The sequence below is a fragment of the Cheilinus undulatus genome, linkage group 11 (genome assembly GCF_018320785.1).
Source record: "Cheilinus undulatus linkage group 11, ASM1832078v1, whole genome shotgun sequence".
In the NCBI taxonomy this organism is placed as follows: domain Eukaryota; kingdom Metazoa; phylum Chordata; class Actinopteri; order Labriformes; family Labridae; genus Cheilinus; species Cheilinus undulatus.
The window spans coordinates 27595125-27621258 of NC_054875.1; the positions used below are offsets into that span (position 1 = coordinate 27595125).

At 39.4% G+C, this 26134-nt stretch overlaps 1 protein-coding gene across 4 annotated transcripts in view; it reads left to right on the forward strand.

Annotated features, from left to right (window-relative positions):
• Positions 1–26134, forward strand: part of cacna2d3a (calcium channel, voltage-dependent, alpha 2/delta subunit 3a) — a 213339-nt gene that overhangs the window by 139852 nt on the left and 47353 nt on the right. For all 4 annotated transcript variants that reach the window (XR_005992575.1, XM_041799783.1, XM_041799785.1 and 1 more), the window contains 13 exons: positions 9381–9452; positions 9791–9871; positions 11750–11824; positions 17753–17836; positions 17921–17992; positions 18638–18699; positions 18815–18882; positions 22241–22286; positions 22664–22761; positions 22868–22961; positions 24461–24556; positions 24657–24778; positions 25554–25631. Coding sequence is in view for 3 of the 4 variants with exons in the window: in XM_041799783.1 (XP_041655717.1) it covers positions 9381–9452; positions 9791–9871; positions 11750–11824; positions 17753–17836; positions 17921–17992; positions 18638–18699; positions 18815–18882; positions 22241–22286; positions 22664–22761; positions 22868–22961; positions 24461–24556; positions 24657–24778; positions 25554–25631 (1048 nt within the window). In the remaining variant the exon portion in view is untranslated. The remainder of the gene's footprint in view (positions 1–9380; positions 9453–9790; positions 9872–11749; positions 11825–17752; positions 17837–17920; positions 17993–18637; positions 18700–18814; positions 18883–22240; positions 22287–22663; positions 22762–22867; positions 22962–24460; positions 24557–24656; positions 24779–25553; positions 25632–26134) is intronic.

The following is a 26134-nucleotide window of genomic DNA, read 5'->3' on the forward strand; positions in this document are numbered from 1 at the left end:
AAGTTACAAGACCATCTCCAGAGATCTTGAAATTCCTGTGCGCAATATAATCAAGAAGTTTATTACCCATGGAACTGTGGCTAATCTCCCTGGACATGGATGAAGAGAAAAATTGACAAAAGCATGAAACGCAGGATAGTTGGAATGGTGGATAAACATCCTCAATCAACTTCCACACAAATTCAGGCTGTCCTGCAGACTCAGGGTGCAAAAGTGTCTGCTCGGACCATATGTCGTCATCTGAATGAGATGAAGCGCTTTGGCAGGAGACCGAGGAGAACCCCACTGCTGACATAAAGACATAAAAAAGCCAGACTGGAGTTTGCAAAAATGTACCTGAGTAAGCCACAATCCTTCTGGGAGAACATTTTGTGGACAGATGAAACTAAGGTAGAGCTTTTTGGAAAAGCATGTCATTCTACTGTTACAGAAAACAGAATGAGGCCTACAAAGAAAAGAACACGGTACCTACAGTCAAACATGGTGGATGTTAAAGGATGTTGTGGGGTTGTTTTGCTGCCTCTGGCACTGGGTGCCTTGGCTGTGTGCAAGGAATCATGAAATCTGGAGACTATCAAAAGATTTTGGGCCGCAATGTAGGGCCTAATATCAGAAAGCTGGGTCTGTGTTAGAGATCATAGGTGTTCCAGCAGGACAATGACCCGAAACATACCTCAAAAAGCACCAAGAAATGGTTGGAGACAAAGCGCTGAAGAGTTCTGAAGTAACCAATAATGAGTCCGGATCTAAATCCCATTGAACACCTATGAAGAGATCTCAAAATTGCTGTTTTGTGGTCCAGAATTCCAGTAAAGAGATGTAAGAAGCTCGTTGATGGTTATCGGAAGCAATTGGTTTCAGTTATTTTTTCCCAAGGGTGTGCAACCAAATATTAAGTTGAGGGTGCCAACAATTTTGTCTGACCCATTTTTTTAGTTTTGTGTAAAATTATGTCATGTTTGTGTTGTTCCAACAAAATTAGTGAAGTAAAAAGTACAATTTTAAAAGGTGATTAAAAAAAAGGGTGTGATTAGTCGTGATTTACTACAGAAATTGTGAGATTAATTGCTGTTAAGAACTTTTATTGTTTGACAGCCCTAGTTAGGTTTTTGAAAGCTTTGCAAATGTGTCCCAAACTTGTGCATGTTCTGTGCCAGCTCTGAGCCTTTATTGGGTTTGTATTCATTTTCCCACAGGAGCCCACTGTGTGCTCTGGCTCCCACCTTACACTCACCTACATCATTAAAATCCCTTCTCCAAGGAAACAAGGGTCACCCTGTCCACCAGAACACAATTTGTCACCACAACCCAGATTAGGAGATGTCCTATGAGACACCTAACACGGGGCAGGGATGTTTGTGTGAGCCCTCTAAGATGTGCAAGTGTGTGAGCATGTGTGGGTATTTGTGTCAGAGGAGAGCAAGTTTTCAGGTCCAGAAGGGTTCTTTTTTATTTTTCGACCCACAGCAGGGGAAAGGACTTACACAGCCCATTAGCTCTGATTGATGCAGATCAAACCACAGAGGCAGTGATGATGCAGATTGGGCTGTGTAAAGCTCTGACCTTGGATTTGAGGTTGTAGGTTACGTATGATAAGTCAAAATCTAAACACAGTGTGCTGCTCTAGGGAATTGGGGCATGGTCGTGTTGGAGGACACTCGCTTTGGGCTCAAGGTTTTTCCTTTTTGCTTTGAATCAGGCTTATGTAGTTGCTGGGTGCATCCCCCTGTGGCTGTTGTTATCTGTTTAATTACAGTCTATCTTTTCCCAGAGCAACTGGGCAAGCCTGGTTTCCACCAAACTAGAGACTTTTTGCAGAATCAGAGTCACATTTACTGTCAAGTAGGTTCACACCAGAAATCTGTCTTTTTTTTTTGCAAAATTAGTAGCCATTTGAAAACAATAAGAATGATTAAAAATTATAAAAAGTGGTAATACAACTGTCAGTATACTTAAATAGTATAAATAAAGGTAATACAACTGTCAATATACTTGAATAGTATAAATAAAGTAACAATAAAGAGTAAAGCAAAAATGTACAGGTTTGTTTTTTAATAAGGTTTCCCACTAGGGCACAGTGGAGGCTGCATAAAGATCACATACATACATTTGAAAAAAAAAATTGTTCCCCCTTACTAGAGCAACTGTACCTAAAAACAAATGTTAAGGTATCATACATATGCGAAATTCCCGTGTGTAGTTTCTTAAGTTTAAAAATACAATGATAGATTACAAAAATACTCTGTATTCCATCCAAGCACGCTGCTTTATAGTCTCAAGACAAGATGGATCTTTGACAAAGATGGTCTTTGATCAGAGAAATACCTCAACATATGCACAAAACTCATAACAGTTCCCCAAAATGTCCCAGGTGGGCTGCGTGTGTACAGATTAACTGCTGAATTTTTTAACCTGACTTTATGCTGAACTTGGATTAAGCCAATTAGTGTATGAACATACTGTAGAAGGTTATATTCAGGAAAATACACTGCAAGTGAGCAGGAGGATGCAATGATGTTTATATCCTGCTACTAGTGTGAGAATGGTGTGATCATTGGGCATGTATTACGCCACTCATTTCTGGTTGCCTATATATTCTTCTCAGCTCATTGATATAAAGGGAGACATCACAGTGTTGTCACAGCTCCTTACATTTTCGTCCACTCATCTAGGGTCAGGGTGCAGTGGGAGCAGGCTAAACAGATCAACCCTGACGTCCCTCTGGGTCTCCACAAACTACATATAGCATGGATCAGTGAACTACCCTGCCCCTCAAAAAGTCCTGCAAGGGTAAAGAGCTGGTCCACCGTCCAATGGCCAAGGCAGAATCCATATTGCGTCTCCACCACATTCTCTTTTCCAACTCCCTGGAATAAGCTTGTGATATCCCGGTAGTTGGAGCAAACCCTCCAGTCTCCAATTTTAATAACCACCACGTCAGTCTGCCATGCCTAAGGCACTGATTCAGACCTCCGTGCAAAATTGAAGAGATGTGTCAGCCATAACAGCCCTATATTGTTCAGTGTCTTTAGCATCTAAGGGCAAATCTCGTCTATACCTAATGCCCTCTCCACCATCCCACAGCCCGTCTTGGTCAGCAGTCTCCACTTCAGCATAGGCTAGCCTGAGCAAAACCATGAGCACAGAAATCCAATAATAAAACATTAATGCTCAGATAGTGCAAGTCGTTCCTCTTTATTACTCCCCTCCAGGTATCTCCATCATTGCCCTCATTAGCATTGAAGACCACCAGGTCTACCATGTAGACTTCAAGTGGAACCGTTTCCAGGATCACACCCTGAGACTGGATGAAAGTTGCATACTCCAAACTGCCATTTGATGCATCAGCATAATCAATGGTCAAAGTCTTACTCCCTGGCACAGAGAGGTAGTCCTCTTGTTCAAGGGGGAAACCCCAACACAGTGGCGCTCAGACACTGGCTTGTGAGTATCCCTGATTCTGCCTTGGACCTCTAACTCTTGGCAACTCTAGAAAAGGAGAGAGTGAAGCCCCTCTACAGGATATTGGTTCCAAAACCAGAGTTGTGTGTGGGAGCCCTACTATATCTAATTGGTAGTTCTCTACTTCCTGCACCAGCTCTGGCTTCTTCCACGCCAGAGTGATATTTCACCCACCAGGATTCAGGATATGCCACTGGGGATCAGCATGCCCTTGCCCACCACCCAATACAGGTTCATCTAATAAGATAAGAATATCGGGTAAATTTTCGTTTTCATTCACTTCAGAAAGTTAAATGTCCAAAGTGAATCATTTCTAGACTTTTTGGTTTTAATCTTTATAATTACAGATTTCAGATCATGAAAATCCAATTACACAAGAAAATCAGGGAAAAAACAGGTGACTGGAGAGGTTCTTGAAACTAATATTATAAGTAACAAGTACTAGATTAAAACCTACTTTATGGCTGACCACAATTATCTGGGATGCCTGTTGAAATACCACACTGAATTGTGTGTTCCGGCAGTGATTAGTTTTTGGAGTGTGAAATTTTACTGTTCGGCAGGATAAAGCAAACCTGACACACCAGATCGGCTGAATAGAAAATATAATAATATTAAAGCGTTTGTGAAGGGCGGGACTTATCAGAAGATCTTCAGAAGGTGATTGGTGGAACAATCTGTTCTTCACATTCGTGACGGGCTGTCAGAGTGACAAATGATGTAATGCGCATGCCCTACTCTTGTGCAGGCTACCCCTGCCTTAGATCATGAATGGTGGAGCTTCACGTTTTTGTTTGTTTGTTTGTTTGTTTGTTTTTTAATAATTTTATTTTATTGTGAGTCATGGTCAAAATATAGGATAAATACAGCAATTAAAGATCATGTAATAAGTAAAAATTACTGTTACTGCTGCTTTCCTACAGCTACATCTGAGCTAACGGCTACCACAGCAGCAGCCGCTGGTTATAACGGGAAACCATAACCATACCTAAACAGAATGGCAGAAAAGCGAAAAACATCCATCTAGCTGTCTGTCAATCTACACTCAAAAAAATCGCATGTTGACCCAAATTAAATATTTTATGGAAACTTTTTCCACGTAAAATGTTTAACTTTATTAAGAGCAAAAATTTTAATTTAATGTTAGTCAATAAACTTGTGCTACAGTAATGTAATGGCCTAAATTAATTTCTTTATGTTAGACCATTTCAAAAAAAAATGTGTAACATCAACATATAGCATGTTGACCTTAACTAAATATTTTATGGAAACTTTTTCCACGTAAAATGTTAAATTATGTTAAAAGCAAAAATTTTAATTAAACCCAGAACATTGTTCAATGACCAAACTGTAATTCCCAATTGCATCAAAATACATTCTAAAGTCACTTCACCTGTAAAATAAAAGCAGAGTCAGAGCTGCAATGAATGCAAGATATTTATTAAAACTTCTTAGTTTTGCATTACACGTTAAAGCTTTTCAATCATGAGATGTAACAGCCATAAAATACTTAATACTACTTGATATTGAAGGTAGCATCAACCTACATATTTAAAATAAATCTCATTAGACTAAATTTAAAAGAAAGTCAAGTATTCTCAAAAGTGAAATTAAAGTGGGCTTTAAGGCCCAATCTGAAATCTACATCAAACAATGTAATGCTGTTTAAACAAAGTTACTCTATTGGTGCAAGGAACTACAGTCACTTATTTATTGTCAGGAAAATTATAGATGAATTTAAAAAACACCATGAGTGAGGTAAAAAAAAAAAAAGAAAATCTGAATAATTACTGTAACTTAATTTAAGTTCGACCAGCCACATATTCAATGTTGCATTGTATTTTAATGGACATTTTTAATTTTAGTGAGGAAAATTCTCACCTACAGTACATCAGCTGTTGCCTTTTCCAAATATTTGGTACAGAAAAACAATTGGAGCCTGTGAGTGGCAGCTGGCTGGCTTTGATAACTGTCAGTAGTTATGAGTAATATCAACCACAAATCTGAATTTACATGTTAAAAAATAAAGGAACTACTGCTAAAGATATAAGCAAATGTTGTAAAAGCACAATAACCAACGACGTACATAAAAGTCCAAATATTTGGATACAACTCACGCACAGTCCTTTGAGTCCATAGATAATCTTAAGAGGGAGGATACGTGAGAACTGACTAGGCTGTTCTTTCTGTCATGGATGTTCCACCTTTTGTGGCTGATGAAGTTTGTTGTCTTGGTGCCTGCCACAGGTGGGGCTGATTCACACTAAAAACCTGAAATCACATGAAAAGAAATAAATGATATATCATTTCAAAATATGTTGTTATTCATTACTTGTGGAAGTAAACTTTACAGAAAGATAAACCCCCCCAAATTCTGCCTCCAGAAGAAAGTTACCTTGTTTGATTCCAGTGTGATAGAAGCTTGCTCTTGATACAGCAGATTGAAGTTGTAGAAGCTTCGGGAGAAGGCTTCAAGCCATGCTGCAACGTTTGGATGTGGAGGCACAAGCATCTAACCCTCGATGCTCAGCATCCCAAGAGCTGCTTGGAGCAAATCAGCTGAAAAAAAAGATCATATTTTTTACTTTACACACAGACAAATATACAGATTATTGATACATGGCTTACAAAAAGTTCCAATTATTGCAATGCTTTTCAACATATTAAAACCAAAGTATGCTTACCTCAGACCTTAAGTCTTGAACAGGAGAAAAAAACATAGCAATCAAAATCTACAAGTCACTGCTCTGAGCTTTACTGCTGGGGTAAATAAATAATAGAAAAAATCTAAAACTTTAACATACTGTAATTCAAACTTAACCTGAAGAATTTAAATGAAATGTGTAACCTGAATGACAGTAGATAGCTTTTAATTTTATTTAATTAGCTTCTCTATTTAAGAGGATAATAAAAAACCGTGTGAAACACACCTTCAGTCCGCTATGCTCTGAGGAGCCTCAGACAGAGGTGAGATGATGGCAGGGAGATCCTCCTCTCTGATGAACTGCAGGCCAGATTTGGTTTCCACCGTGGTTCTTGCTGGATGATTTTGGGTGGGACTGTTTAAACTCTGGTAGGATAGGCAAGCCTGCTAGCACAGCTAGCTCTTCATGATAACATGTACTTGAGGGGGTGATAAAATATTATTGTAAATTTGTACAGATTTTACTCCATCTATCAGCTAAAATCCTTCTTCTGTGGCTGTACTATCAAGAGTTACAACAACAGAATTGAATATACATTTTTTACAAACCAGCTCATTCAGCAGGGTGTAGAAGGGCAAACAAACTTAGCTTAATTTCACTAACTAAACAGTTAAACAATCATTGAGGTCATGAAAAAAAAAAAATGTGATCCTACAGGAAAATTAAAACATAGCTAAATACAGACACAAAACATTAAATGACTTTTAAATGTATTACCTTAAAATCATGTTAATTTGATCCCAGATGAAAGTAAAAGTTTGAATTTCATTTAGAAACCAAGGTCCGAGAGTCTGGAGGAAGATCCGAGAAGCCAAAGTTGAAGGCTGAAATCCAGTGTGAAGTTCCCACAGTCAGTGATGGTTTGGGGTGCCATGTCATCTGCTGCTGTTGGTCCACTGTGCTTTATCAAGTCCAGAGTCAATGCTGTCAGCCGTCTACCAGGAGATTTTAGAGCACTTTATGCTTCCATCTGATGTGAAATTTAATGGAGATACAGATTTCCTTTTCCATCAGGACTTGGCACCTGTCCACAGTGAAGCCAAAACTCCCAGAAACCGATTTGCTGACCATGGTATTACTGTGTTTGATTGGCCACCAGACTGGCCTGACCTAAACCCCATAGAGAATCTCTAGGTGACACCAGACTCAACAATACAGACGAGCTGAAGGCTGCTATCAAAGCAACGTGGGCTTCATAACACCCCAGCAGTGCCACAATCTGATTGGCTCCACGCCATCTAGCATAGATGCAGTAATTACATGCAGACAGATCTCCAACCAATTATTGAGTGCATAACTGAGCATCATTTTCCAGAAGGTCAACATTTTTGTATTATCAATTCCCTTTTTATACTGGTGTTTTGTGATCTTCTAATATTTTTAAATGTTGGGTTTTTGATTTGTGTGAGCTGTAAGCTGTAATAGTCAACATTGAAACTTATTAAATTAAATATTTCACTTTGTACGACATGAATCTTGAATATATGCAAGATTTAATTCCAGAATTAAATCACAGGGAAAACGCAAACGTTTTCATGATATTCTTATATTAAAGATGTACCTATATGTAAAATACCCGACTCCTGCTCATCCCTGCAGATAGTGGGCCACAAGGATGAACTCCATGTAACGTTTTGGGTGATATCACCCTAACCACCACAAGGTCTTGCCCTAATGTTACATTCAATATTTCCTTGTGATACTCCTATGTTCCCCAAATGTTACTTTGCCCATCCAACAGGGAAAATTTGACATTATGAGCAACTTGTTTTAATGTTCTCAGAAAAATCTTAGGTGTCGACTGCCTGAATTTTTCCACAACAGTTTTAGGAGTGCATTGTAAACATGGCTATAGTGTTCTCTTTCCAAGAGGAACCTAAATTGGCCAATCAAATTTGCGTCCCTGTGCTGTTTGTCTTAATACACTGTGTAAAAGCACACATATGTACATTTATATGTATGCAGGAAAAACATTATATATCAGTGTTGAAGTACAAACAGTAGATTTAATGGGACTGCTCAACAGCAGTTCATGGAGGCAACCAATGAATATCAGCCTATACATTTTCAGACTATTGATAAATGATCCCACATACCTGAGCCTGGAAATAGATTTATTAGTTTTAGATGAGCCTCTGCTCCGTCTCCCTGTCCTTTGATCGATCCTGTTCTCCAGCAGCAGGGTCATTCATTGTTACAGCAGCTGTACTTATGTGTGCTTTGTTCTCTCTTTGATGTCTAATACTATATCCTGAATTGCTATTACCAGCTGCCTGAGCTCAGGTCACCAATTCCCCTTTTTCCTCAGTGTCTCAAGGAGGAAGAATGGATGCTAGTGATTTCCTGTCATTATCTATTATTATTGAAGGTAAAAGGGGGCTGAGGAGGAGAAGAGGTATAAAACGGGCGTGTGTGTTCAGTTATTTGAGTCACTCAAACAGACTTTATTGATTGCCACAACAGAGACAGATCATATCATGTATGACTTGTATTTTGTACAGTGTCTCCAATGCAAGAAATTTGTGGATTTTATCTAGGATTTATATTGCTCCGAATGCATCAATTACTTTTAATGACTCCAACATAAACTGCTTAAGTGACTGACATTTAGATTCCGTTGCTTTCTGAGTGGACAAGGTCAGATCCCTTTCATTTTCTGCGTGTGGAGCCTCACTCCAGCATCTTCATAACTGTGTTGAGCTTTCATCTCTAATGGATCATCGTCAGATACAGACAGCCGCTGGAAAGATAAATATCATAATTATTCTAGCAGTCTTCAGGGAGGGAAGATACCCAGACTCAAACTAGAAACACTGCCTTTGGATGGGCTTATTCTGCAAGACATCAAAGGCAGCCTGTGATTGAAGACATTTTAAAGCAAATAATAAACATGAATAAAACATGTTATGGAAGTTTTGAAGGTCCCCGAAGAAGATAATATGACTAGGCATGCTGTAGGATTCCTATTAGGTTCTTTACTTAAGAAACGAGTGTAAGGCAGCTCGAGATAATCAGTCACTGAGTGTGACTAAAGAAGATGATTCATTTACTGTGCATGACGCCATGCAGTGTGCTGTGCAGTTACATTTCTAATGTATAATGTTTCATCATTAGCTTCCTTCTCCTTCCTCCCTCTTTTATTCTCTCCCTCTTCTTTTCTTTTTACCCTCTATATCACTGTCTTTCACTGTTTTCCTCTCATGATCCCCTCAGTTGGAAGATGGTAAAGGTCCTGTTCTGATGACCACAGTGGCCATGCCGGTGTTCAGTACAAAGAACGAGACTGTAAGTGCACCCACAGTGTTATTGTCACATTTTGTTCTCATAAATGTTTCTGCAGTTTAGATTAAAATATGTGCAATTGCTTTTGCATTATTCACAATGAATAAGGATTTTAGATAAGATGCAAAGATTGTAAAATAATGATTGATTATTTTTGTATTTGAAGGACACTAATTTCAGTTTAATTGGAGATGCTAAATTGGGAAACAGCCAAGCAACACAAATTAAGTCGGTATTTACAGGATGACATTTTATTTTTTACAAATTGTGACTCTTCAAGCAGATGAGTTATGAAATAACCTTTCAAATGTAACTTGCTGAAATTTGTGCTATGCTTCCAGAGGAATCGGGGCATCCTTTTGGGGGTTGTTGGAACGGACGTGCCTGTCTCTGAGCTGCTCAAGGCCATTCCCAAGTATAAGGTACAACTTGTCTAGATATTCCTTAAATACTTCAGCAATGACAGCAACATACAAATGTAGGTAAACCAAAATACACCTTTGAGCTGCAGCCTGTGTTTTGCTCATCAAAGCACAGGAAGCTTCTAAAACACAAAAAATAATCTCAAGAATTGGCTTTTTGCAAACTTATGTAAGCTTTCATTTACACTACCAAAAATTGGACTTGTTCTGACATGTTAAAGACCCTGTAAAATGAAAATGATTCTGTGTTTAGGTTTGTTATGTGACAGGTCCCTGTGTTATGAACTCCTAAATCAAACTTCAGTCAAATAAAACATCTCTAAGTTTATGAAATTTAGCTTCATAATCATGTAAAATAAGGCAGTAAAATCTGCCCCGGATGGTGTGAGCGTGTCTGTTGAATGAGCCGAAGCCTCGCCCATTCAGAAGAAATAAGATCCTCCCAAATTAAAAAAATGCTACAATCTGAATTGAGGAAAGCACTCACACCCTTAGCCTGTTTTCCAGATAGAGGTGTGAAACAAATCCAGGTTATGTCTAGCCAATCTTGGCGTATGAATGTGGCTAAAAAACAGTCATCATTTAAATAACACATCTCTATATTTTCACAGTTCCGAGTTTCACCCCAGAGTTTAAGACAGAAATAAATAATAGGATAAAGAAACCTGCTCTTCTTATAAAGGTATTAATTTCCGGGTCAGAGAAGTAATGGTAAACTAAATATTTGCTGTTTCTGTGCCTGAAAAGTGACATTAAAGGGAATCAGAAACACATCTTGTGGAAGGAACTCACTGCTGTGGTTAACAGCATTGTTCCAGGCAACTGAACTCCAGATGATGTTAGAATATTTGATTCATACAAACAGCTCTTGACTGAGAGAAGAATGACTGTGAAACCTCAGTTTCAGGTATTATTATTATAAATGTAGGTTAAGTATAAGTGCCAGATAATATTATGCTGGTTTACAGTGGATATAACTGCTCTCTTCTGACTGTTTATGAGACCTAAAAGGAGATTAAAGAAAAAAGAAGAATTGTTATGATTTCTATTCCTAATATGAATAGATTTCTTGTAAAGCATAACAGTCATCATTCTTGTATTTTTTTAGTGCTGGATGAGGTCCTGTCTCTGAGGTACGTCTTTCTCCATCAGCTACTGATGTTGAATGAGAAATCAAGGCAGGTAGCGCCCTCTGCTGATTAAACAAAGTATAGTGGTATTATTTTGTCAGAATGATTAAAATTGTTCATAACGTGTCAATATTTAATGGATCTGCCAGAAGCGGTGGCATCTCTGTTGTAATAGCTGAATCAAATGCTCCACTCTGCAAAAACATCTGTTATTAAAATCAAGCTTCTAGCAGCAGATCTGAGTAAGTGCACCTCTTACCAGACATTAATTTAAGGAAAAAAAAACACCACCAGCTAGTTAGGAAATAAAAACCCCATGTCTTTGCTTATGTAAGTCCACCTCCACAGTGTTACTTTGATGCCAAACCCGGATGCGAATACAAGAGCGGTATTGTTGAAGCTTTGACTATGATTATTCACGGCATTACTAATGTTGACAGGAAAATTATTCACAATGTGCACTTATGCATCCTGATAGTTTCCACAGCCACATCCTCTGTGCTGATTTCTTTCACTAGTAGATCTAAAGCTTGGTTAGATGTAATGTTTTGACATTTTAAGTATTTTATTTGTCTGGACGGGTTTAAATGCTGTCATCCTTTTGTATTGTGCTGTCTGTTAGTTCCAACACAAAGACAAAGATTTGAGCAGTAAAAATTACAAAGAGCTTGATTATACCAGACTCACAAGAAGGCACAGATTTCACATGCATTTATCCTGTCTTTGTGTGTGTGTTGTGTCCTTTCAGCTGGGTATTCACGGCTACGCCTTCGCAATTACAAACAACGGCTATATCCTCACCCATCCAGATCTACGGCCACTTGTGAGTATTAGGTCCCCCACCATTCACCCTCTATAAGTTGATTGAACCTTGTATCATGACATTCCAGAGACTGAAGTTCAAATGTGGTAATTTACTTTGTACACGCAACTGAGGAATACTAACATTTGAGTTCATGTCAAGACAATTACTGATTTCCCGACACATTGAAAAACCGAATGACATGGAAAATTGGTGTGTGTGCACTTTGTGAAGTTGTGCATGCAGTTTGGTGTGCGTCTGTTGGCTGCGAGGTGGTATGTAGATGAGAGGAGTGTGTTCCAGGCCTCTGCGGTGCTGTGAATAGACAGAGATACAGCTACTGAATCGCTGTGATTAACTCCATTGTACTCACTCACTCCTCACACAAGAGGATGAGTGGAGAGAGTGCAGAGGAGGGGGGAGAGGGAGGAACATGCTTAACGGGAGAAAAAAGGTGCAGGGTGACAAAGCAGGTTGCAATGCTGAATGAAAACAGGTAGAAATATAGGGATGAAACTGGAGCAGAGATGGAAGAGAAGAGAGAGAGCAGACAGACAGACAGATGGTTTAATAGGGGGCTAATTAAAGATGTTAATGAACAGTGCTTAACAGCTAATGAGGGGTGGGAGGCTGTCCTCGCTGACAGATGAGTGAAAAGGGGGAATCACAAGTGTGTGTGTGTTTATTCTTTAAAAGACACACATGCTTAGAAATGCACACATTCTCCTCTGAAAGCACTGGAACAGTGAGGGCATTTCCTTTTTTTTGCTGCAGACAGAAAACATTTGGGTTTGACATCAAAAGATGAATATGAGACAAGAGGTCAACATTTTAGCTTTTATTTCCAGGTGTTTACCTGATAGCACCTTTTGTTTGAACCTACCCATTTTTCATATGAGCAGAAGTATTGGAACATGTGACTGACAGGTGTGTTTTGTTGCCCTATTACATTGATTATTCAAACTTTACATAGCGCTGAATGTCTACGCTTAGTTTAAGATTTGCTTGTGCAGAAAACTATACGTAGCACTGAATGTCTACGTTTAGTTTCAGATTTGCTTGTACAGACTGCATTTAGTTAGAGGTGTAAAAAAAGAGGTGAAAACATGCAATTGTGAAGCTGAAAGAAGATGGAAAATAAATCAGAGTCATTGCACAAACATTGGCCATAGCCAGTACAACCATTTGGGATGTCCCAAAGAAGAAAGAAACCACTGGTGTACTAACAGACGTCACACAGGTAGACTAAGAAAAACAGCAGTAGGTGATCACAGAAACATTGTGAGACCTGTAAAGAAAGACCCTGAAACAACTGTTTGTGACATCAATGACAACCTCTAGAAGGCAGGAGCGAAGGTGTTGCCATCTACTGTTGACAGAAGACTTCATGAACAAAATGTGGTGACTTTGTAGGAAGGGTAAGGAGGTCTTAGCCCAATGGCAGTTTTTGGCTCCCAAAGGTTATTATAGGATCCCTAAAATGCATAGTAGCCTTAACCTTGAGAAGCAGATGGATTCGCCCGTTTCCGTGTTTCTTACTGGCAAATCCATCTTGCAAAGCTCCCATCTGAACTGTTTTGGCCCAGTTAGAAAGTGACAGGACCAGTCAGCAACGAGGGGCAGTGCTTTCGGCCACGGCAGAGTCGTGACGTATGCAAGCAGTGAGAAGAGGCCAGCAGAATTATGGCGGAAGACATTAGTGTGGATGCTGCTAAAGAGTAAGTTTTATCAGAACTTGACAACATTTCTTCGTTAAAAGAAGAAAAAGAACCGCATTGAGTTGTTTTCAATGATAAAATGTCCTCCGACATGTCTACAGTCACCTCGGTTCGCATTTTGCAGTTCTCTATGGAGTTCACCCTACTCGTCAGTCGGGGCGCACCTTGGTTTGGGGCTACGACGTCTCAGTGTTTTGTTGCTCTGATTGGCCCGTAAAGATGTGACAGACAGAACGTTCACCCAGTCACCCTCTGAGATTTTTTCAAAGGCTCTGCCCATTCCCAAATGCTGTGTATGGAAGGTTTTCCAGATGGATGTGTGAAGCAAAACCATCCGGTGTGTCAGGTTATAGTAGCCTTATGTCAATAGCAGATTACTTGAAGCGCACAACCTGAAAGTGTTTCTTATTATAATAGAAAAGTAATCTGAGTACTCTAAAGGATCCAGCATTGCTTTAACATTAGAACTGCCATCAGGTAGAATTTCCTCAAGGCTGTTCTGTAATTGTATCTAACTTCGTAGTGATAACATTTTAAAGTCTGTCAGTCTCTGGCTTTACCTAAAAGTTGGGTCAATAGCACCTGGAGTCTTTTTTTTTTTTTTTTTTTTGCATAACTCCAAATTGTATAAATTGCCATTTATACCTAGAACCACCATATAGGTACAATTTACCCTATGAGAAACAATTAAATTCCCTCTGTTTTATTTCACATCACCACATAAAAAATATATGATTCCATGAAAGCACCTCCTCTCTATTGCTTCACTGCCAGAACAGAAGTCATAGATCTACCTTCAACATGGGTACTACTGGAAAATTTGTTAATAACTGTTGACTCAGAGGCATCATCTGTTCTATTGTTGCTGGATCTAAGTTCTGCTTCTGATACGGTGGATCACTGTATTTTATTGGACAGACTTGAGAATTATTTTGGCATCTCAGGCCAGGTGCTCCAGTGGTTGAGGTCTTACCTGTGAGAGAGATCTCAAAGTGTTTTCTTTAATATTGGTTCCCTGAGTCCTGTGCTGTTAGGCACAGGGTACCACAAGGGTCTGTACTGGGTCCACTGTTGTTTTCTCTCTATCTGACACCTTTGAGTCAAATTTTTTTTCTTTTCTTCTTCTTGTTCTTTTGGGATCTCTTGTCATTGTCATGCAGATGATCTACAGCTGTACATGCCTTTAGTCCTTTGAAGTGGATCTGACACTAATAAACTTCAGGCCTGTCTTTCAGCTGTTAGGAGCTGGTTATCAACAAATTTCCTGCCTCTGAACTCTGCTAAGACAGAAATCATGGTTATTGAACCTGCAAGACTTGATCATCTGTTTGATAATTTTACTCTGTCTTTGGGTGACTGTGTTATTCATTGTAAAGACAGAGTCAAGAATCTTGGTGTGCTCTTTGATCACACTCTTTCATTTGATTTTCATGTTAAACAGGTGACAAGAGTGGCCTTTTTTTACCTCAGAAATATCGCCAAGATTAGGCCAGTTCTGTCATTTCAGAATGCCTAGGTCCTTATTCAAGCTTTTGTTTCATCCCGTTTAGATGATTGTAATGTCCTTCTGTCAGCCTTTGTGGTCTGCAGATGGTCCAGAACGCAGCAGCTCGTGTTCTGACCAGAGCGAATAGATATGAGCACATTACTCCAGTGCTGGCCTCTCTTCACTGGCTACCTGTTCAGGTTAGAGCAGACTTTAAGGTGCTGCTGCTAACTTATAAAATTGTAAATGGCATGGCCCCATCATACCTGGCTGATTTAGTGAACCCTTATGTCCCTACTCGTGTTTTGTGTTCCCAGGGGACTGGGCTTCTGAGTGTCCCAAAGGTCTGTAAAAAGACTCTTGGTGAGTGGGCTTTTTCCTTCTGTGCACCAACACTGTGGAACAGTCTACCTATTGAAATCAGGCAGGCATCTTCCATTGATGTATTTAAAGCAAAGCTGAAGACCCACTTGTTTAATGTTGCATATGAGTCTTAAATTGTTTGTTTTACTGATGTCCTTTTTATTATTTCAGTATGTTTGTATGTTTGTTGATTCTCTCATGTTTTTATTTTCAAGTGATTTTATCTCTATGTACAGCACTTTGACTGAAAGTCAACCATATTTTGAGAGAAGAATCTGACTATGGGGAAGTTTTAGGACTCAGTTGATGTGATAGAATTTCACCTGCCAGTGATCCAGGTCTCTTTCTGTAGTACAGTAAATAAGCTGTTTATTGTCTGTGAATAAGTGATAACTCTTGATAAGTGTTATCAATGAAAATCAGTGAGTTCTAATAATAGGTCAATTTTTCCTGCTGGCTGTTTTAGTTGTATAAAGCTCCTTGGCAGGTCTAGCATTAACTTTAACCTGTCAACAGAACTCGCATAGTTCAGTTGGTCAACTCTGCTTAAATGAAAAATAATCAAACAAAGAATTTGAAAAACACTGCAGTTCTGAAAATAGTCCTTAGACCAATCAGTTGCTGAAAGCACTGAGTGAACTCTTGACATTTATTTCATTTCATTTCCACATAGTCCACATTTCCACAAGTGAGAACCATATCAATTATCCGTCTTTTAAATTAAAAATAAAAAAGGTCTGTTCACCTCCTTATCAGTTAACAGGGCAAGACCTTTCTCTGAAGATCTTGTAGATCAAAAATGTCCTGTTCAAGTGAAACCTACCACCTGGATGCTGAATAGTGTGCAGACCTTTTTCCTTTTTTCTTCTGTTGGGGATTTTTTGCTTCAGGGGTGCTCTGTCTGCTCTGAGGTTATTAAAATTAGATTTTTTTTTTATTTAACCTTTATTTAACCAGATTGGTATACATTAACACAAAGAACAATAATGCACTAACTGGATCGTTCATTTAAAGGCATTAATCACTCTTTATTTGTATATGTATTTTTTGCCTCATTTATAATGATCCAATTTGAATCCACCATAAACACAGTACAAAGCAACGTTGAGCAAAGAGGCAGTGGCAAGGAAAAACTTGCCAAGGAAAAAAAGAGACCTAACCTGACACGCCAGATGGATTTGTTTCACACATCCATCTGGGAAACCTTCAGTAGGAAACATTTGAGAAAAGGCAGAGGCTTTGAAAAATGTATGGAGTATGATTGGGTGAACGTTCTGTCTGTCGCATCTCCACGGGCCAATCAGAGCAACAAAATACGTGAAACACGATGACTATAGATATGTAAGTACTTGACTTTTGTCATTTTTGAAAAGAAAACAACTCACTGCTGTTCTTTATTCCATTTTTAATGGAGAAATGTTGTCAAGTTCTGATAAAACTGGCGCTTTAGCAGCATCCACACTATTCTCTTCCTCCATAACTGCACCAGCTCTTGCTGCTGCTTGTTTACGTCACAACTCTGTTGCATCTGAAAGTACTGCCCCTCGTCACTGATTGGTCCTGTCACTTTCTAACCGGGCCCAAACGGTTCAGATGGGAGCTTTGCAAGATGGATTCGCCAGTGAGAAACACGGAAACAGGCGTATCCATCTGCTTTGCAAGGTTAGAAGAGACCCTGAGCAGAACCAAACTCATGTTGAACGGCCATCTACTGCTGCTGTGTTGTGGGTTGAAAGAAAGAAGGGAGATTGAAAAAGAGGTAAGAGGAAGACGACGGAATAGGGACAAACAGGCAACAACAATCAATCCATCTTAAACTTATGTAAAATGTAAAAGACCACATGGCCTTTTTCCCATTGTGTCTTCGTTTGCCTCAATTTTAATTTTTCTTTTTTTTTTTTAAGATTCAGTCTGGGGGGATGGGAACCATTGCTAAACATCAAGCTTTACAACTCTCTGAAAGATGACAATTTTCACTTTTCTATTTGCATATTTATGAAAAACTTTGATAAAATGTCTTTAAAGTAAGCTTCAAGGTTGCATTAGATTTCTTTGGACAGAGCCAGGAATCCCATCTCCTGTCTCATGTCCTGACAGAAAATAAATTACTTATTGTGTTATCATTTGTCATTTATTGCTGCCTTCAGCCTCAAAAACAGGGCTGTATATCCTTGTGAAGTGAATATTGCTGGTCTTTGAACAAACAAACAAATTGAGAATTTAACCTTGGGCTCTGGGAACTTGTGATAAGCCTTTTTTTTATGGTATTTTGACAAGTTTAGGTTTAATATAAGGTGAAAGCAGTGTCAGTGACTTGGGCACCAGTATGGTGTAGTTTTATATCCTCATTATCTGTGTGCATGTGTGTTTACATGTGTGCAGTATGGAGATGGAAAGAAGCGAAGAAAGCCAAACTACAGCAGCGTGGATCTGTCCGAGGTGGAATGGGAGGACAAAGAGGACACGGTAGGACACTTGGATTGGTCTGCCTTAAGCATCATCACTGTCCCAGTCTTAATGATAAATCTGATATTTGCTTTGTGCATCTAGCTGAGGAATGCCATGGTCAACAGGAAGACAGGGACCTTCTCCATGGAGGTGAAAAAGAGCGTCGATAAAGGGGTGAGGAGACAGAAATTTCAGAAATGCACAAGCACATATGAGCAGGAACTTTTCTGAAGGTCCCAAAGGCTGAGCCAGAGGATATAGTCAGCAGGGAGAATCCACTCTGCCAGGGGTTGTCACACTTGGCACAGTGATGTACAGGATTGACTTGGGGATTTTGTTTCCAGATTTTATTTGCTCTGCATGCATGGGTGTGCGCCTGTCTGCGCGTGTGAGCCCCTTATCTCCACCGAACACATGTTGCTGAATATGGGAGAGACAGCAGCCCAATGATTCTCGTTTACTATCTAACAGAGAGAGTGAGAGAGGAGAGAGGAAGAGAGTGGGAGGCATTCAGGTGTCTGTGTGTGCACTTTGCATTTTCAAAGCCCAGGAAAGAGCATTTTACGTAACTCTGATTATTAAGTATTCAATATGTTAATGCACATCTGCACACATGCATATTCACAATCCTCACCCAAACACTTACATGCTGTAAAAACACATCAATCTGCACAATCACAGTGTCAGACAGACTACAGCAGGAGCTCCCTATACCACTAGATGGAGCCAGAGTGCATGGAATCCATCAGATAACAGCTACCACACTGCCTGCTGTTTACTGTAGCAGATAATGGAAGGCATTAATCTCTTTTATTCCAGAAACGGGTGCTGGTGTTGCATAATGATTACTACTACACAGACATCCAGGGAACTCCTTTCAGGTAAGACAGCTGGAGACATTTCTGCACAGGGTGCGTTGATACATTTGGTTTTCTTGGCACAATAAGGCATTGGTTGAACTGGGATTGTCTTTGAGAAATAACTTTCTTATTTCAGTCTAGGGGTAGCTCTTTCCAGAGGCCATGGGAAATTTTTCTTCAGAGGGAATGTCACAGTGGAGGAAGGTAAAAAGAAATCTTCCCTTCTCCTCTTTGCTTTCCTTTTTTTTCTTACTTCATTGTCTTTGTACATTGTCTCTCAGTTAACACTGAAGGAGGGTTACAGAAAAATGCTTGCTAATGCTCACTGACTTCCTTGATTAGAATGGGTGCTTATAAATGACTGCAGTAAGCTCTGTCTTCTCACTACCTTCATAAATGTGTCACAAGTTATGTGTTGATTTAAACCATATATATTAATTTTTAACTTAAAGTGTTCAACTTTATAATCATGTTGACTTATTTATTCATTGTATTTTATTTATCAGTTTGATTGACTTAAGACAACACAAATTAATCAACATATCTGCATTAGATATCAATGTGAATATGCAGGAATTAGCACAGTTATGAGACTTCTTCTGTTGTTCTAAGGCAGGGGTGTCCAAAATATGGCCCAGGGGCCAAATTGGGGCCACAGTTCACTTTTGATTGGCCTGCAGAAAATTCTAAAATGAAATGAAATATGGCCCTTAATCAAACATGAAGTGTGTGCTTGACTGCATTGTTTTTAGTTTTAGCACTAGGTGCTGCTACCATGATAATTTAGTAAACAAACACTTTGCCATGAGAAATTCATTGTGTTTCTCAAGATTAATTTGAGACAAAACTGTAAATGATAAACATAGTAACAGCCACACTAAAGTCTTATCTTGATTTATCACCTACATGTGGCTCATGGCTGCAAATACAATCTTACAAAGCATATCACACTATTCCTAATCAAGCACCAGCACTTTTATAATGTTTGGCAGCTTTGTGCTGTTTGCTCTTGTTTTGTGTCTGAATGCAGAGATGAGCAGTCGCTGTTTCTCCTTTCTGCATGGAACATAGTTCTCATCCTGACCTGGGGTGAAGCCAGTGGTAGCTTGGGCCAACCAGGGCCCCCCGATATCTGATTGAATACTCCGAAATTCTTAAAATGATTGACTATTTACCTTTCAGCCATTAACTAGCCATTTAAGCATATCCAATCATTAAGCATATCTTAACTTATACTGAGTTGGTCTACTAACTTCAGTTTCCTCAAGTTGAAGTAGAAGAAAGTGGTACCACCATCTTTATATTTTTCTGTATGTTGTCCTTGAAAGAAAAAAATAGGATTGTCCTCTCTTAAGTCATGTAATTACAAAAAACATCAGACAGTCAGTTTCCTTTTTCATTCTTTAGGAGTTTTAAACAAGTGTTCGTTGAGTACCCTTAATTGCTATAACTTTATTTTGCTCTTTGAGGAATCAGGTGAGGCCAAGCATTTGTTATTCAAGTATCATATTAGATGGCCCCTTTCCAGTCTCAGTTTGTTGATTGTATTATATAGTTTTACTGGATTTTGTGCTAGTAAAAGTAGTATTTAAGCTTTATTGCTGGTTTAGTAGAAGCATCATCTTCTTTATATTCTTTGCAAAGATTTTATCTGTAAAAATATCTAATTTCAACATGATAATATGATTATTAAAGCAACTTGTAGCTGAAACTTTGAAATATTTTCATACAATTCCTCCTGACCAAGCAACCTGATTGGACCAGTGGAAAACTAATGAGTGGTGGACTTTTCACAATGAGTATCTCTGCGCCTCAGCCAGGAGTTCTGAATATATTAAGGGAGATAGTCAGGTCAGGTGAGATCCTGTATGGGAGCATATGCTAAATCAGCTGCATCAACCTTGATCCTGTACTGCTCTGGCCTCCTGATGGCCATCCTCCAGGCCTGCACCAGGCCCATGCCCCATCTCTCCAGTTATCTTCTCACCTGCCCCCCCCCCCCACCCCACCCCCCCCCCCCCCCACAATGCACACGGTAATCCTGTTGTCTGCCCACTGGGTCATTGGTACCAAGTATGCACTGAGCTGGATCAGGCCCGGGAAAGTGCATCAAGCTGACCGTTCTCACCCCCTATCTCCTAAACACTAAAACATTAGCCACACGGTCTTGCCAACGATACCCAAAAATATGCAGAGAGGTAAATAGTGTTAGTTTATATTTTCAAACCGATGTCTCAGAATAAAATAACAGATTCACTGGTTTTGGGATTCATTCAAAAAATGTTAGCACTACAAAGTAGCTGCTCTATGGAAACCATGGACACAAAGTAGCAGGAGAATGTTTAGGCTGAGTTACTTTTTACTACAATTTGCTGTTAGTCAAACTGTTGTATAAAAACAATATCAAACTTGAGGTTATGACTGTAGTATATGACACAAGATGACATTTGGTAAAATTAAATTTATACTCTATATTGCCAAAAGTATTCACTCACCTATCCAAATAATTGAAATCAGGTGTTCCAATCACTTCCATGGCCACAGGTGTCTAAAATCAAGGACCTAGGCATGCAGACTGCATACCAAAAGATTTTGGACATTTCCATGCTCCCAACTTTTAGGGAACAGTCTGGGGATGGCCCCTTCCTGTTCCAACATGACTATGCACCACTGCACAAAGCAAGGTCCATAAAAACATGGATGAGAGAGTTTGGTGTGGATGAACTTGACTGGCCTGCACAGAGTCCTGACCTCAACCCGATAGAACACCTTTGGGATGAATTAGAGCAGAGACTGAGAGCCAGTCTTTCTAATCCAACATCAGTGTGTGACCTCACAAATGGAAGAATCTTCTGGAAGAATGGTCAAAAATTCCCATAAACACACTCCTAAACCTTGTGGAAAGCCTTCCTAGAAGAGTTGAAGCTGTTATAGCTGCAAAGGTTGCAGCTATAACAGCTATAACATCCCATTCTTAACCCTATGGATTAAGAATGGGAAGTCACTTACGTTCATATGCGAGTCAAGGCAGGTGAGCGAATACTTTTGGCAATATAGTGCATAACATTTAAGACACATAAAAACTCGGACACACTGTATGACTTCTTTTGTAGTAAAAAAGTGATGATGATCTTGAAATCCACAATTGGACGGGAAGTTAAATATTTCTTTAGTGGCTCCTTAAACTTGTCCATGCTCTAACAGTGCGTGTGTCAGCTCTAGCCTCTGTGCGCCTCTGTGTGAAAGAGTGCCTATGTTTCATGTCCAGCCTCATGCATGTTAATATTCATGTGGCGGTTGGTGTTTGTGTGAGTCTCTGTGTCTGTGTCGGTGTGTTTCTCTAAACATGTCCATCATGTAGAGACCTCTGAGCATGACTTGGCTCTTCCTGATCTAATCAGACCTGTCACATCAATTCAAAAAACACATTTTTCAACCTTTCTGTGTGTATTTTTAAGAGTGTGTGCATTTGAGGTGTAGATGCCTTACCCTATTATTATGAGTTCATATTGAGTGCCTTTGCTTTTTTAGTCTGAGATATGCAGTTCTTATTTTATTACAGGACTTCATGACTTGGAGCATCCTGATGTAGCGCTGGCAGACGAATGGTAAGAGAATTTCCTCTCTGCTTTATTTTCTTGCTCTTATTTCTTCATCATATTTTATGCAGATGACACTGTAATGTGCTTTTTAGCTAAATAACTTCCTTAAAAGGAAAAATAAATCATACCATAGTAGAAAAGTTATAAAGCAGCTTTAACGCCTTTAATAATTTAACTGGAAAACCAAGTCTTTATCTAAGATTTTAATCAAGGATTGGTGCAAAAGTAACTGAAGGCAACATGATTTTATGCCCAAGCTCAAGCTGTGATAAAAATCCAAGGCTGAAGGTTATTTACATAACTCAGATTCCCAGAAGTAGTAACACTTATGGCTGCATTATGTGCTCCAGTGTCCTTATTATGTATTATTTGTTTTATATCAGGACTTACTGCAACACAGATGAGCACCCAGAGCACCGCTACCTGTCACAGATCGAGGCTATCAAACTTTACCTCAATGGACACGAACCACACCTACAATGTTTGTTTAACTTACCTATAAAGTCCAAGTTCTTCACTTCATTGGAAACAGTATGTTTTTTATCATTGTTGGTTTATGAAAAAAATTACTTTGTTTGTCTTGTAAGGTGACAAGGAGCTGGTTCAGGAGGTTCTCTTTGACGCAGTGGTGACGGCCCCTCTGGAGGCCTACTGGACGAGTCTGGTGCTCAATAAGTCTGAGTGTGTCATCCTTTCTTTTCTTCCTCTGTGGTCTTATTGTAAATGTTTATTATTGGTTTCAACATAAACTGTATCGTAGTGTAGTGGTTCTCACTGGTTAGATGGGATCCTGTAGTGGGTCACAGAGCTGACAGCATTGGCATACATGGCAAGAAGAGACACGTGTTAAGGCTCATTTATACTCCCTTCACATACGAAAATGTATACGTCCTTTTCAAACGATGTTACCGTCACTGCTCACATACTTCCATGCGTCCTTTACGCTGGCATGGCGACTGTGGAGGAGGTATTGATAATGTACCTCTTGCATAAAAGACAAAAACGGAGGAAGCATTTTTAACCAACTCGCACAACTTTTCCTCGAAAAGTTCCGCCGTTGTTATTTCTTCTTCGTGTCTCACTAGAGCTACGTATTGGGTAGTGACAGCAACACTGCCCCCATGGTTTCCAGTGGTACTGCTCCGTTTGGCCCATATCCATAAGCTTTATGGAAACGTGCAGAAATATGGACAAAATGAACGCGGAGCACGGACAGAAGGCTCCGTCTGTATCCAGGCCCATAAATGGGCCTTTATTCAAAGTTAAAATCACAGCCGCTTACTGTGGCTACGCCTTCATAGCTCTTATAAATCGTTTTCTTGTGAGTCTGGAAATCAAAATTTAAAAGATTAAATCCACATCAGTAAGTCCAATATTGATATAGTTTTTAATCCATTCTTCGATTGTTCTGGCAGTTAGCTGGTTGAGCCCGCTGCTGTATTGTCTTTTTGTATCCCAGAATGCATTGTGACAGGATGTGACAACCAATGGCAGGGTGTTCCATTGTCACGTCAAGCTTTGCTGCACAGCGCATGTGTAAACACTTAGAAAGTTGAGAGGAGGGTCTAAATGGCTCTTAATATAAAGGAGGAGACACAAGAAGGCTGTAATTTGTCTGTCTTTGTCACTACAGGCAGGATCTCCTTTAAACAATGACTCAAATTTTCCCAAAAAGCACAAGAACTTTTTTTGTAAAAATTTGAATAAATTGTAGACTTTTTGTCAAAGAATAAATTTTTTTTCACTGTTTTGGTCTCATACAGATGGGAGAAGAAGTCTGTGCAAAAAAAAACATTAGTCATTTATGTTTACTGTGTTCAAAACATAAAAATCTTTGAGTTTTAATTACCAATTAGTTTCTTTCTTTTGTCTTTATATTCCAATATTTTTTCTTTAATTCAAGTGGCATTACTGCAGCACAAACACTCTTTGAAGGTTGATGATTTACAAGTTTTTAAAACAAAAAGTCCTGGTGAGACACAATGGTAAATGCTTATGGCACAGAGGGTTAATACAATCCCATTAACAAACAAAACCATTCTTTTTAATGTCACAGATATTGACTGAAATTATGTTTAAGGAAAACTACAAGAAGATTGCTCTCGTAAACAGTTAAACTCTAATGTAGTAATTTGTATTGAAAAGTCACATACATACCTTTCCATTGTTATTCTTCTCAGGAACTCTGATAAAGGGGTGGAGATAGCCTACCTGGGCACAAGAACGGGCCTGTCCAGAATCAACCTGTTTGTGGTTCCTGATGAGCTTACAAACCAGTAAGTATGCTCAGAGCACGACTTCACAGTATGTGATGTGTTATATTTTATGTGTGCGTCCTCTGTATGATCATTACCTCTGTTTCCCGTCTGCTTCAAGAGACTTCCTGACAGCTGAAGACAAAGAGGGAGTGTTCAACGCTGATCATTTTCCCCTGTGGTACAAGAGAGCAGCAGAACAAGTACCAGGAACATTTGTCTACTCTCTCCCTTTCAACACAGGTTTGTTTTGTATTCACTTTATGAATTTAATATGAAATTAGTCTTTTTTTTAATTCTTGTTAGCTCTTCCAGAAAAATAATAAAGTGGTAAATAAAAAGAGAGTTTACTAAAAATGGAGCTTAAAGATGTAAGGTCTATGTGTGTAATACATAAAATAGATAATAAACTTACCCCAGTTAAAAGTATCTTTCTCAAATTGCCCCTTTCCCCACTTTTTCCCTCTTTCATCCATATTTGGCTGTTTTTTTTTTTTTCTCACATCCCCCCCCGTCCCGTCCCGTCCTTTCTTATTAATTCTGGGCTGTGTTCTTGTGGACTCGACTGATTGCTGTGGGTTGAAATCAGATATGTTAGGAAGAGGTTCGGCCCTTTCCATAGTGACTTGGCGAGAACATGCACACTCACAAAAAGTCACAGACAAGCACCTCTAACATGTGCAGTTTAACCGTGTCGCTAAAAAAAACAAAAAAAACAAAAAACAGTTCCACCCCCAAAGGGAGAATGTGTTCCCATCCATCCTCAGGCTGAGGCTTCCCATTAGTGCCAGCTAATACAAGTGATCTGAAAGCCTCTTATTTATTCTGAGGACTTGCCTTGGATGCACTTTTCCTCACAGGACTGTGGCGGCCCACTACAGCCATGAAAAAGTACACTGTGGTATTTATGTGCAGTGCGTCTCTCTCCAATCATTTTGTGGTTATTTCAGAACTAATATAAAGAGTTATGATTTGACTGTGATGTGAACTCTGTGTGTTTTTTTGTTTTTTTGCCTAGGATCAGAAAACAAGAGTGTCGTTTTGGCCAGCACTGCCATTCAGCTTCTGGATGAGAGGAAATCACCCATAGCTGCGGGTAAGTTGGGACTCAAGCGGCTCTTTCTTTCTCACACACTTTTGCGCTGACAGGGAGTGAGATATTCTGTTATGTGGGCTTTGTTTTCCTGGTCTTCAGTTGTCTGCTCTTACTTCATTTCCTCTTATTGAGTTGAAACGTTTACCGCCAACGTACACCGACTGTACTTCTTTTTTTATCCCCTCTGCATGAATGTGAAGAAGAAGAAGAGAGCGACACAGGCAGCATTTATGCATGAAAATATTAATAGAAGTGAGTTTCATAAACGCCTTTTACCTCTGTGCGTATTTACGGAATATTGTGGCCTGGAGGATTTCTTGTGGCCTGCCTCATCTCACGTCCTGGTGACTCAGAAGCCCAAATATGTCACGCCCATATAATGCAACTCAGTGCAATCAGCATATCGAGGGTATAGAGTGCAGCCCTTGCTCTGTTTGCCGTCTGCTTAGTTACACTGGAAGGAAACCACTGGAAATGGGGAAATATGAGGAGGAAGGTAATAA